Consider the following 14,601-nt stretch of genomic DNA (forward strand, 5'->3'; position numbering starts at 1 on the left):
AAATTTTATCATTTTTTTTTTATTACCATTTTACCTTATTATTTATTGTTCATCCTTAAATATATACTTTTTATCATTTAAATAATGAAATATAATATATATAATAAAAAAAAATTTTAATTTTTCCAAATACTCTCATAAAGTGACTCAAAAGTTAATTATATTGATGTAAATTAACGAATATAATACATATACATCTGACCGGGCTGTCGCTGGGATTTTGTTAATTATTGAGATTTATACGCGATGTAGACGTCTGCCGTGATATATATAAGTTTTTTAGACTGTAATTAATAAAATACATCAATGGCAGATCTGGTCAAATACTTTCAAAATTTGACTTTTTTTTGAAATTTCAAAATTGTCTGCCACAAAGAAATCGGCGTGATAATAGTCTGCCAATGTTATTTTCCGATAATAATAATAATATATTTTATAATTTCAAAACGGCAGACGTGGTCAAATGGATTCAAAATTGGTTAAAAATTAATACCTGTGTTACCTGCGCACTAGCCGCGTCCACCACTTTAGGCTTAGTGAGTCCCCATTCCATGTAGGGTAGGTATAGGGGCCTCAATACACCAAAAATCAGGTCTGGTCAAATACATACAGGTAGCCTTTCACTGGCTCTTAGACTATTACATTGCCTAAAAAGAAGCGCATAGAGAGTAGGTCCAAATTGAAGGGTATGTAATTATTACGGGATTAAGTGTGTTGAAAAACAAGATTCCTTTTGTCTGTAACAGGTAAAAAAATAAAAATTAACAGAAGTCGCTAAGGTTACATTATATACAAAGGCAGAAAAAAATATTTTCAGAAAGAATGGCTGTTAATTCAAATAAGATTGCTGAGAAAATAGCGGAAGCAAATTATTCCAATTAAATCTTCGAAAAGATACGAAAAAGAATATGCGACTGGCGTAAGAAATACGAGGTAAAAAGTGCTAATGAAAATGCGCCCTCTATGAGAGTCAGACATAAAATCAAATTTATCGAATGTATCAGCTTCCAAAACATATTTGTATAAGATTTCAATACAATGTTGCCAATAGTTTTTGCAAAATCGTAAAAAATGTTTATAATTTTTTTTCTTCAACGCCGTTTATCTTGAATACGGATGAATTTACGAAATATCTCTATCCTAGAGACGGGATCACCTTTTTTCGAAACACCCTGTAGATTAAATTCGTGTACATTGATTAGTAATTTTAGCCATCATATTAGCAAAATATGTTTTTTTGAATTATTTACTTATGGTTATTCAAATGTTTATTTAAAGACTTTTTATGTAAGAAAGTTTTGGAACAAATGTCACATTTGAACGGCTTTACTCCAATGTAACCACGTAAATGTGTAATTAAATGAATTTTTTGTAAGAAAGTTTTCGAGCAGACGTCACATTTGAATGGGTGTTCTTCTGTGTGACTGCGCATATGTACATTAAAATTACTTTTATCAGAAAATGATTTCAAACAAATCTCGCATTTAAATGGCTTCTCTCCAGTATGAATACGTACATGAGCAATCAAACCACTGTTCTGTGAGAAAGTTTTCGAACAAACGTCACATTTGAATGGCTTTTCTCCAGTATGTCGACGGAAATGTAAATTCAAACTTTCTTTTTTCGAGAACGTTTTCAAACAAATTTCACATTCGTATGGCTTTTCTCCTGTGTGCTTGAGCATAATATGCGTATTTAAATTACTTTTATGAGAGAAAGTCGTCAAACAAACGTCACATTTGAAGGGCTTTTCCCCTTTGTGACTACGCGCATGCGTATTTAAGTTACTTTTATGAGAAAATGTTTTCAAACAAATTTCACATTTAAATGGCTTTTCTCCTGTGTGCATAACTAAATGTTTATTGAGACAAATTTTATATGGAAAAGATTTCGTACAAATAACACATTCGAAAAGTTTTTCTCCTGTATGAATACGAGAATGTTTATTTAAACTACTTTTACAGGTAAAAGATTTTGGACAAATGATGCAATCAAATGGTTTTAATCGTTTGTGAGTTCCCAAATATATATTTGATTTACTTCCTTCCTTGTGTACATTTGAGCTTAGATTATTATCAGTAACATCGAACTGATTCGTGATTTCCTGCAACTCCATTTTCAATTTATGTTCGACTACTTCGAATTCATCTTTTATATCAAGGTTTCCCATAATACAAGTATCATTTCTACTTTTATGGTGAAGTTTAATATTTTTTTTCTTTATGCAATGATTGTTTGAAATGTGATATAAAAATTCTACTTGTTTCGTGTATAAATTGCCACAATAAACACATATCATTAATCCCTTAGAATTGGGTTCAATACATTTCTTATTTCTTAGTAGTTCTGTAACTGTAAAGAAAATTGAAATCAATTTTTTGCATGTTTGAAATATTATTATAATGCATGTAAAGGAATTTTTCTACAGCTTGCTACCATGATAGTTTGGATCAAGCTGATTAAAAGAAACAATGAGCACGATACCTCAAAACCCTCCAACCCCGTCAAAACTACCCCTGAAATATTCCAAGTTACCCTGGTAAGAATAGAATGAGTTTTGGCCAATAGTTCTGAAACTTAGCACAAAGATAATTTGGAGCATACTGATTGAAAGTCTCAATGGACACGAAACACCAAAAGCCACTAAACCACCAAACCTACCACTGAAAAGTTCCAAAGGTACTATAAGAGGACGAACTTCGGTCATTTTTTTTGAAACTTGGCACAATGGTAGTTTGAGGTAAGATAATTAGAAGTCTCAGTACGAAGCCCCAAAATCCCCCAAATCCTCAAAACTACCCCAGAAAAGTCCAAGGGTTCATTAGGAGGAGCTACTTCCGCCAGTTTTTTTTTTAAACTTGGCACAATAATAGTTCAAAGCAAGCTGATTAAAAGCTTCAATAGACACGAAGCCCCAAAGACCCCCAACCTTGTTAAAACTTCCCCTGAAGTCGTCTACATGGACTTCCATTTTGATAAGCGTAGCTATTTGTCTTTAAAAAATATTGATATGGCATTCAATACTTAATCTTAATATGTTTTCATTGTGCCCACATATTAAGCATGTTTACCGTAATACATTTAGACAAAATGCCAAAGAATCATCTTGAAAAGCTTTTATTTGTTATTTATTGTTACAGTTTATTATCAGCATTTACAACAAGAGGATCTCTATTATCTCTTCCAAATAAGATAATTTCCCTTTTCTCAATATTTTTGTCAGCATCGATTCAAGCCATTTGTTATCGCTGCATTTATCTACCACAAGTAATACTTGGTAAGCGATTCACCATTTTTATTACTCAACTGATTTATCAAAAATGTTAAAAATCTTAGCAAATCAATTTGCTCACTTTTCCACTCTTCTTGGAAAGGATTGTTCTGTCACAGATGAAGTCGCTCTTCTACTATCCGGAAAAGAACCGTAGAAGAGATATTGTTAATAATACGGACACTTATGCATGTCTGCCTACTCGCCTGCATGGATGAAGTATCATGTGTGTAGAATACAGAGTAACTAACGTATCTACAATACAATACGATATTGCCTTAAATGATTTACTTCATAGGTTAATTTTTCAAATAAGCTTTCTTTAATATATCATTGTGCTAAGTTAAAAAAAAAGGCGTAAACCCATTCTCCTCCTTCCAGAATACCATAGGACAATTCAAAGGTTTTGGAGTTTCGAGCCCATGAAAACTTTAATCGGCTTGCTTCAAACTATCATTGTGCCAAGTTTCAGAAAAACTGACCGAAACGTCTCCTCTTATGGTACCCTTGGACTTTTCAGGGGTAGATATGAAGGTTTGAGAGGGTTTATGGGTTTCTTGCCCATTGAGACTTTCTATAAACTTGCTTTGAATTACCATTGTGCCAAGTTTCAGAACAATTGTCCAAAACCAATCCCCTTTCTCCCAGGGTAACACCTCATGGCTAGTTTTAACGGGATTTGAGGGTTTTGGGCTTTCGTGCTCATTGATACTTTTAACCAGCTTACTCCAAACTATCATTGTAAGAAGAATTGGCCGAAAGTCCATTTCTACCATGGACTTTCAGCGGGGTTCTATGTAGAATTTACTTTCATCTAGTTAATTAGTACAGGTTTGGGATAGTACTATCTACCATTTGATACAAAATTATATTTGTAATTTATAAATCAAAATACAAATCTGTCATGAAAAGTTGAAACAATTTATCACCTTCCTTCGAATTATCTCGACCTGGACTCTAATATCCTTAACAGTGAATCTCGACACTGATATCAACAATGAAAATTCAACTATCCTGACTATGCAGGACAGTAAATAGCATCTGACCGTCAAAATAAACTCAACGACGAAAGAAACAACGCAGACGATAACGAATCTCTTAAAATGCATTCTAATTCTGAAGAATATCCAGTAATAAGTAATCACATCGAAAAATGTGCACTTGATACTTATAGTACAATATCCAAAGATAATTAGTTTCTTTGTACACTCTCCGGCAAAATCTTAAATTACAGTCAAATTTAAGAAAAAGAAATGAATCACCTTATAAATATAAAAGAATAAGCTGAAGCAAGATGTTATAATTTTATCAAAGAATTCATTTCACCAGGTATTCAATATCATGTTCATTTTGAAAGCCCTAATTGTTTTCAACAATATTACACAAATATTTCAACTCAAATTAAATTAGACTGAAACGTTGTAATACAAAATTAATGGATGTAACAAACCCATATTAAATCAAAACTACCACGAAGGAAAAACCAATCACCAAGAAATAGACGAAACTCATTTTAGACTAAAAGAAAAATATTATTGGCCTAACCTAAAAGAATTAGTACAAACATTTATAAACGAATATCAAATTTGCCATAAAAGTGGATATGAACTAAACCCAGTGCACATGTAATTAAATACTACCCTGACCGCTTCGAACCCTTTCTAAATTACTTATTTAGATTTTTTCACAATGAAATAAACAAAACTTTCAACTATTATTGACTACTATGCTCCCAGGACATAAGAAGTAGATATTTTCAACAAATTCTTTTCTCCCACGTCATTCCAAAACAAATCATAGCTGACAATGACACTGAAATTAAAATTCTGTTGTTATCATATTTATTAAACCTTTACAAAATTCAAGTTCATTTTACATCTCCCAATCATCCTCAATCTAATGAACAAATAGAACAATTTCATTCAACTCCAGTAGAACACTCTTAAATATCCAAGGCTCCTCAAAAACTCCCCTAAAACGAAAATGCTGTATGCAATACTTGCCTACAATCATTTGATTCATTCTGCACAAAAATGAAATCAATAGGTGTAGTAAATGGACATATTAATAACAATGACATTTATGATATTGATATGAATAAAATGCTCCTAAATGACTACATTAATAGTCATGAAGAGAAATCATAATTATTATACTCAAAAATTAATTCAGACTTAATTAATCAAAAAGAAAAAACTTTATTTAATAATGTGTTAGTCCTGTAAAATTTCGGGATTCAGTACAAAGGAGATACAAATAAATAAGACAAATTTAGAATTTTGTGAATTTATGCATGCTACATAAATTTGGTTTAAATCTAAAACACCAACTGAGACAACATAATTAAAATCGAAAGCATTATGCACAAAAATTCGATGGTTTAACATAGTGATTCCTAGAGTGGTCCCCCAGGTGTCTACGAGAGACTTGACAGTAGGAAAATTTTTATCAATAGAGAAATAGAGAATATCACAGAAATGAATGAACCAAAAGCATTAAGTCATCTACTAAGGAATAAAAACTTGGGAACTTGGGGTTCAACACAATTTAAAAATAAAATGATTGTAATAACATGAGGGTATCCAATTAATAGTAGAAAATCAAATATTTGTTTACTATATTGGTAGATTGAAATTGAAAAAACATTGTATGTAACATCTCAGTAACTATTAATCAATTCTACTCACCTGGTGATTTGGTTTTCTTCCTACAATTAACTTTTGAATGTTTGAAGTTGTTTGTATAGAGAATATTCCTTTTTGTTTTAACTACATCAACAGAATTAAATACTTTTGTAACCTTATTTGAGTCATAATTTATTTTTTGTTTAATTGTATGCATTCTATAGACTCCCATTTATATTTTCAATGTTGCTTATAGGTACTTCGTCAATCATTTCTTGTTTAACGTTCATAACATACACAAAATTATCGTGGATATCTATATATTTCTTTCCTAATAAATCTCTATTCAATTTTCTACTTCGTGTGAACGAAATAATTGGAGAAATCAACAAAACCAAGAATTAATTCTTCTTCTTCTCTATTGGCCTTTTGTCTAACGACATACAGCCAGGATCTGTATTTTGCTTGTTACCAGCTTACTTGAAGTGTACCGTGAGTACGTCTTAATACCTGCTTCATGTCTACCCTACATAGGGTAGAAGATAAAGACTCTTCACGTCCTGTGGTGTATCCAGGACATTACACAGAGGGTTGCACCTGGAGAATAGGATAGAGAAAGATTTTTTTTTGGAATTTAAAAAAATAGCTTTAGAAAGTAACTCCTATGGAAGTAAAAGTATTGTCTACAATTCTACAACTATTATAAGCTAAGCCATGCATTACAAAATTGGATATAAATGGCTACTGTTTACTTAGAGTAGACATTTCGCTTTAGGTATTCGACAAAAAACTGCATTGACTTCGACTCTGGAACCAAAAGCAATGAATAGATATTAATGGGGGCTTGATTATACATAGCAGTTCTTTGTGTAATTTGTCGTTTTGAGATGATCTAATCATGCATTCAAGAAACGTGTGGTTCAAGTCTCCTAATTGTCCACAATCACAGTAAGGGTCTTCCTCAGCATTTATTTTATATAGATCTTGTGGAGTGCCACAATGTGTTGATCTCATTCTATTTATAATTGTAATCACTTTCCTTGGCAATTTAGCATTGTTAAACCATGGAATTTCCCTAGGTGTATTTTCTATAGAGAAGAAATTTCTTCCTTTGATTTTGCTCTCATTTCGATAAAGTTGAGTCCAATTTTTCCATAATTCTTCTTTGATTCTTGGCCATATATCAACGTAATTTAATTTATAGTCCCCTATTAAATTTTCTTGTCTTTCTTGATTAGCTAATTCATCCGCTTTTTCATTTCCTGAGATTCCCGATTGACTTGGTACCCATAATAACTTGATCTCTTTTCCATTTTCCATATTAGACGTAATTAGTTGTCTACTATATAGAGTGATATTATCTTTTTTGCCAGTTAATCTTTGCAAGGCACAAATCGAAACCGAAACGATTATAATTTCTTCCTGCTCTTCTAAAGCTTCTTTAATAGCAATCATTTCTGCTCTACAAATTGTAGTGAGGTTTCCGTATCTTCGAGCAATCTTCATTTTTTCGTCTCTGTGAGTAATCCCAATTGCCCATGTTACCGGTCTTTTATCTAGTGAAGCATCTGTGAAAATTATAGAATATTTATTGTATTCCTTCACCATTTCTGAAAATTATTCATTACAGCCTATTGATCCCTTAGAAATGTTGGATTTTAACCACTCCAGTTTCCTTATTTGCGGCCAAAACTCGTAGTTGTAGCATGGATATCCCTCTGTGATTTCCAGTTTATCTATATGTTGTAAAGCTAAGTCTAGTCCCTCCAGTAGGTTTGGGGGAGGCCTTTTTCTCCAATATGTCGGCTCCTAATTATATAATTGATAAAACGTGATCAATGATCTTCGTATTTTATCATTTTTCAATGACAATAATTTAAAACAGAATTTGGTATTCAGCCACACTTTTCTATAAAATGGGCTGGTTTCTGATGCCTCCGCAAGTAAAACGTTGGTTGGGGTTGATTTCATAAATCCCGAGGCTGTTCTAATTGCTTGATACTGTAGCCTATCTAGCTTTTTCCATATCTCTTTTGAAGCTATGCAGATTATTCCCATACCGTAATAAAGATGTGGTCTTACAATTCCCCAGTAGATATTGAGGATAATTGAAGGGTTGGCTCCCGAATAGACTCTGGTAAGAGGTCTCATCACATTGATTCCTTTGCCTGCAATCAAACAGCTGTTATTTATTATATGTTCTTTCCAAGTAATCTGTGCATCAAAGATAACTCCCAAATACTTATATGAGTCAACCCATTTTATTTTAGTTTGTAGCAGACCAATGGGTTCTACGTAATGTCGAAGTTTTCTCTTACTGAATATTACCGCCTAGTCTTATTAACTGAAATTTTCATGGCATGTTCGATAAGACATTTATTAACTTGATGTAGTACTTCTTCCATACTATGCCTTAAATGTTCAATATGAGAATGTGAATAATTCAGTATAATATCATCAGCATACTGGATGACTTTGACAGAACGATTAACAACATTCCTCAAACTTGCTGTGTAGACATTAAATAAAAGTGGACTTAAAGGAGAGTCCTGTAGTAACCTCTTTATAAATTGTCTAGGACTAATTAATATGCAAGAGTTTGGCGATCCCATAAATATTTTCCTTGCTGTCAACATATGTGATTAACTGAATAAGGTCGGCATTGATTTCCATTTCATTTAGATGTTGTGCTAATTTATCCAAAAAAACATTATCATAAGCTGCAGAAATATCCAAAAATATGCATAACGTTCTTTTCCCTTCAGTAAATGCTGTATTACATTCTCTAGCATTTTACTTACACGATGATAATGCTATTGGGCGGTAGTTATTGTGACAATTAGCGACTTTTCCGGGTTTTAGAAAATTACAGATGTTTTCCATTGTTTAGGTAAGGACACTTGTCCCTTGATAACGTTATTGTAAATATTAAGCAAATTTTTGATCTTGATTTCTGTTAAGTTCGTCAGCATTGAGTAAGTTATATGATCTTTTCCTGGTCCTGTATCCCCCTTTTTCTTCTTTCGAAACGAACTTATTTCATCCTCGCTGATTGGTGGCGAAGGATCTGCATTTCTAAATATAATAACTTCTTCGTCCCTCGGAATGATCGTCGTGGTCATCGCGTCCAATATTGTTTCTAACGATTGTTCCGTCTCGGTACAGTGTGTCCTACTTTCTTTATCTCCTTGCATATTTTGTCACAACCTTCCAAACCTCTCCAATAGGATAGTCTCTGCTTAAAGATTCCGTAAAGGATTTAAAACTCTCCTGCTTCCTATTCTTCATGAACCTCCTAGCCCTGGCTCCCATTTTCTTATATTCTACGTAGTTTTCCTCGGAAAAGTCGTTCTTATATGTCTTCAATGCGCTACTTCTTAAACTCCGTGCTTTTTACAATCGTAATACCACCATATTCACTTTAGTACCCATTTTCTTGTTCTTATCGTGATTCTTGTTTCTGGGATATATTAGCCCCCTCTTCAATTTTCATTTCCCACTCCTCATAAGTAGAGCGTATTTCAACGCTTTCCAGTGCCCCAGTGCTCAGCTTCTTTTGTTCTCCATCTTCTTATGGAGTGGTTACCATATGTTGAATAGGTCCCATCTCTTAGGTTAATTGTGGTAGCTGTAAACATCTGATCGCTATTTCCGACTGTTTCCAATACTTCCCATTGACTACATGGAGCTAATTCTGGGGTTACCAGTGTTATGTCCGTGACACTTCGATTTTGACAACCATAGTGACAACCATGTAACTTCTCCCGTATTAAGATATACTATGTTCTGCTCTTCCATCGCATCCATTAAGTATATACCTTTCGTATTTGTAGATTCTGTCCTGATCCCCAGCTTTGGTTCTGGGCGTTTTGATCTCCCATGATGAAAATGGTCCGTGTATTTTTCTTAGTACTTCTAGATAGTTTTGCTTTGTTATATACAAACCCGGTAGGCAATAGATTGTAACTATTGAGATTTCTTTAACCTTTACTCCTGAGATCTGAAACCGGTTGGGTAAACTGGTACTGATGTTATTATGGCAAAACGGTATGTTTTTGTTAATAAGGATAGCTAAGCCTCCCCTTCCATCATTTATATCTTGCCGTATGATTGTGTAGTGTGGGAAAGCAATGCTTTAGTCCAATTTGAGGAATGTTCATTCAGAAGAATTATATCTGACTGTTTTTATTATTTATAACTCTTAACTCATAATAATTCGAATATAAGCTTCTAATGTTCTATTGTAAAATAATTAATTATTGTTTTCTTTTCACTTGTACGATGTTAATATATACTTTGAGCGTCGGATTCATCAGGGCTGCTTGGTATTGCCATCTCATCTCATTTTTTGGATCATTTCAAAAGTCATAACCCGTTGTTTTTGTTCCATTTCTATATACGCCACTTCAGCCGATTCTAGTATGAATGAATGTGCAACTCTCTCAATTTCTGAAAGTATTTCCCTTTTTGTTATTTCCTTAATTTTTGATTATTCTAGTAATCTTTTTAAGCAGTCAGTTAGTGTAATACGGTCTGGCTGGTACTCATGTACCTGCTGTTGTTCCTGTCTCTGCGACTTATTGGTTATCTATGGAGTGGGAGTCCTACATGGTGACCAGAGTAGGCACCTCTTGTGAAGCTCCACATCATAACCTAGTGTTGGAGATTGTGGTTTTTGTTTCCTATCTACTATTTGTGTATACTTCATTCTTGACGAGGAAAATTGCTGTCCCTGCAGTGAGCCCTGCTGTTTGGTGGGTGTAAATATCTAACAGCTCTCTTCTGTAGTTTGAAGATTCGCTCAAAATGAGTCGCACCACATGTACTCCAGAAGGAAAGGGCATATCTGAGATGCGACTCAATAATGGACTGCTCAGGAGGTGGATAAGTTCAGTTCTTTGGAAACTGATCTCAGCGCAAAACAGGAAGAACTCAATTTTTTGAATAAGGTAGCAATATGTAACTCCCATTTCAAGGAATTGTCCACAAAAAGCGCTAAGAATTTTACAGATTCAACGACGTCAATGGTGGTGTTATTTAATAGAAAAGGCTACAATGTATTTTTATATGATAAAACTTTGGTTTTAAAAACGTTGAGACAGAAGATTTGGATAGCACCATGATTTAAGGGTGATTAGGTCACTAAATGTGGTCCTATGAAATGCAGTGAGATCAAGGTTGCTCCAAAGAAACTAGTGTCGTCTGCAAATAGGCATATTTTACCTCTGATGTCTAGATAGGCGATGTCGTTTATAAATAGAAGAAACAAAATAGGGCCTAGTACTGAGCCTTGGGGCACCCCACATTATATTGGCTTGCAAGACGATATCGTTGTATTAACTCTTACAAGCTGACTTCTGTTTGTAATACTTGAACAATGGGAGAGGTGTTCCTCTGAAACCGTAGTACTGCAATTTGTTGATTAAAATATTATGATTAACACAATCGAAAGCCTTAGAAAAATCACAAAATGTTGTTGCAGTGGAGTGATAGCTGTTTAGGCTAGAGTATACATTATTAAAGCATTTGTGCATTTGTTATTTAGAAATCCAAATTAGTGTGTAGTAAGTATTTTATACTTAACCACAAATGATAAAAGCCTCTTTTGACCAATATTTCTATGATCTTAGATAACGTAGGAAGGAGTGCAATTGAGCGATAATTTGATGCTTGTTTTTTATTTATCCCTTTATGCAGAGGTATGATTATAGCCGTCTTAAGGCAATTGGGAAAAGTGCCATTTTGAAATAAAACGTTAATTGGGTGAAGTAGAGATTATGCTCGATGAAGAAGGCTTATTTCTTAGATCATTCACAATGGACCATGCTTCTTTAGAAACATTACGAGAATTGGCGAGTCTCCTATTCTAATAAATATCATTGACAGCTTTTATTGTCTTATGATAAATTTTTCTGTATAGTTTCACATATTTTTTGAAGAAGACACTATCCGAGAATTTCCTTTGGTGAGATAAAGATCGCATGTTCCTTGCAGATATACGTAGTGGACCAGGGTTTATTTTGCTTATTTTTAATACACCTGAGAGGGATAGATTGGGATGCCAGACTAGTTAGTGTTTTTATGAATCTGGAAAATTCGAAGTCCATATCACCAGAGAGCATGTTCCAGTCAGTTGATTGAAGTTGCTTGATTTTGAAAACTTTTTTTCCAAAAGATAAGGCATAATTTGAGAGAAGCATTTTCAATATTGGATTTTATCGAAAATTTTGTTAACACTGCTTCATGATCGAAGAGACCTGAATTGAGACAGTACAGTCGGTGGATTCTGGATCATACGATGACACGACGTTTCTCCGTTGAAAAGAAAGACCTCAAGGTGGAAAGATTTGCTTTAACTTCGGCTGAACCAATATCACACGCGTTGAGGAAGCGATAATATAACTCACACAAAGAGTCCACTGTAGAAGGTTTCATGACTTTTGAAGTGGCCACCTAAAATTGGACTCTAACTCTTCCTCTATTAGAGGAATAAATCAAAGGAAAAGGTTTCCTACGTCTATTCGAGCAGGTGGGCATTATAAAGTAATTGATTAGATTTATTAGTTATTTTATTATTTTTCTGTACAAGAGAAGCAAAGCATCACAATTTATCTTGTCTCATTAAAACTTCGTGTACATAGAATATAATTGTTATATTTATATTAGATTGCTTTCTCACCAAGTATTCGGTTTTATTGTTAAAACTATCTTTAATTTGCCACGCTCCTTTGATAGGACGAAAGTAAGTACTAAAATGTACAAAATATTTCTCCAATACATCTGGGAAGTATTATATCAAACTAATTATTCTTCCAAACAATATTAATAAAAAAAGTTAACTTGTTGGGAATCGAACCTGGGTAAGTTGAATGCAAGGGGATTGAAATTCACTGTTTCTTGATTCTCGTGCTCTCTCCTCGTAATAGGAACGCTCCCGCCAACGGGGAGAGCTCCACTATTCATGCCTCTTGCCACGTTACGAATCATGGTTCCAACCGTAAGGAAGAATGTTCACTATATTTTAGCTCTCTGTAAACTAGGTTGGAAATGAAGAATATAGGTGAAAAAATTATTAGGATACGTCGTGTAGTTTCCGAGAAATTTAATAACAAAATAAATGCGCGACTCGGGATTTTACCAGGTTGGCGCTCGACGGGCGACATCACAGCACATCGCAACCCTCGGTCAGCTTGGTCAGTCCATTCACGAGCGCTGGAAATGTCGCGTGGTCCGTACCTCTTATCACAGTTTCGCTAAAATGTACAAATACAACTACCAAGAGACTGAAATCGTCATATGTTGCACACTATACTTTTTCTACAACTGCACAAATTGAAAGAATAAAAGTAATGGAATTTTATTTTTATGATTAGTAAAACCAAAATAATACTTAAGTATCCTCCTGACTGTTAACTATTACTTAAAATTGTAGTTGATTGTGAAATTTTTACAATTTTGTATAGTTAAACCCGGAACGTCATTTCTTTATATGATATATTCTGTTATGTTAATTTTGGATGTTGAGGGTTGATCGTTCATATACGTTGTATTTTTTGTCTCCATTTCTGTAAGGGATTCGAGTGGTTTTTCAATAGAGTTGACGATTTTATTATTTTTAGTAACATTAATTTTATTTTTAATAAACTCCTCGACTTATCCTTCTGCCAGCCACGGTGGATTGCCATCCTCCATGGGGCTCTAAGGTTAATACCGTAACCCCCTCCTGCATTAACTAAAATTATTGCCGAAGAATGTCTGAAGCAGTGACCTGTGTATAGATGGGGGTTTTCTAGTTTCAAAAAAATGCAGTTCTCTTAGCCATACTATCGAATTTGTTCATGCCAACTACCTGTCTAGTACATTTTTCGTGCTGAAAATTGATAAAGAAACGTTTTTCTGGCTAATCAGTCCGACAAAGAACAGCATATTTTTTATATATCTCATAGAGTTCTCCCGTTACAGTAAACGTTCTTGCCTTTTTTGTTTTCGTGTGATATAATTTCACAAGTAAAGCTGAATTTAAATCCTCTAAATTATCGATTCTTAACTTCCACAACTTTTCTCTACGACATGCCCCTTCTACGTTAATAAAATATTAAATGATTATTTAATTCTTTTTATCTACTGAAAAACCTACTAATTAGAAAAATCTATGTTAATTCAAGAATAAAATAAAATTCTAAAAATAGTTCCTTCCAGAAATCTCTGCAATTGGTCTGCTGTTAATATGTTTGATTCTTTGTATTTGTCCCTTAAATTTAAAAAGTGGTCGGTTATATTTGTAATGCCTAGTCGTAAGGGTAGGAGGCCTGGATTATTGTTTAGGTTATAGAATTTGGGTGCATCTATCTTCCTTCAACGGTCCAAAAGAGGAAACTGAAATGTGAGGTTTTTTTAATTTATTTATGTGAACAATTTCTTTATGTGCTTTATTTTTTTATGTTTGAGTAATTTTCCAGAAATTTCAACACGATTTCTGTCAAGTATTTGAGTAATTTCGAAAGGACCTAGGAAACGGTTATCTTTTTTATTTCGTTTTTTTGGGATTATGCTAGTATACAATTTGACTAATTTAGATTTCACTATTCGAATCACCGTTACTATTCCGTTTTTGTAAAATTTTTTCTTTGTTTTCTTTTAATTTTTCTTTTTTTTTTCTTTAATTTTGTTCAATTATTATCTAAATAGTCATTATAGAAAGATTGG

The 14,601-nt window shown here is 33.5% G+C and overlaps 1 protein-coding gene across 2 annotated transcripts; it reads right to left on the reverse strand.

Moving 5' to 3' along the window:
* Positions 1-31: 31 nt before the first annotated feature.
* On the reverse strand, positions 32-6,282 carry LOC130447833 (zinc finger protein OZF-like). 2 transcript variants are annotated; one of them, XM_056784866.1, is made up of 2 exons: positions 5,959-6,282; positions 32-2,352 (listed from the first exon to the last, which is right to left on the reverse strand). In XM_056784866.1, the coding sequence occupies exons 1-2, from the start codon at positions 6,125-6,127 to the stop codon at positions 1,247-1,249; spliced, it is 1,275 nt and encodes a 424-aa protein (XP_056640844.1). In that variant the 5' UTR covers positions 6,128-6,282; the 3' UTR covers positions 32-1,246. The 2 variants fall into 2 exon arrangements, 1 of the variants encoding a protein (XP_056640844.1); XR_008910280.1 differs by lacking the exon at positions 32-2,352 and adding an exon at positions 5,102-5,243 and having other exon boundaries at positions 5,959-6,276.
* Between the last annotated feature and the right edge of the window lie 8,319 nt (positions 6,283-14,601).

This window comes from Diorhabda sublineata, chromosome 8 (assembly GCF_026230105.1).
Source record: "Diorhabda sublineata isolate icDioSubl1.1 chromosome 8, icDioSubl1.1, whole genome shotgun sequence".
NCBI lineage: Eukaryota > Metazoa > Arthropoda > Insecta > Coleoptera > Chrysomelidae > Diorhabda > Diorhabda sublineata.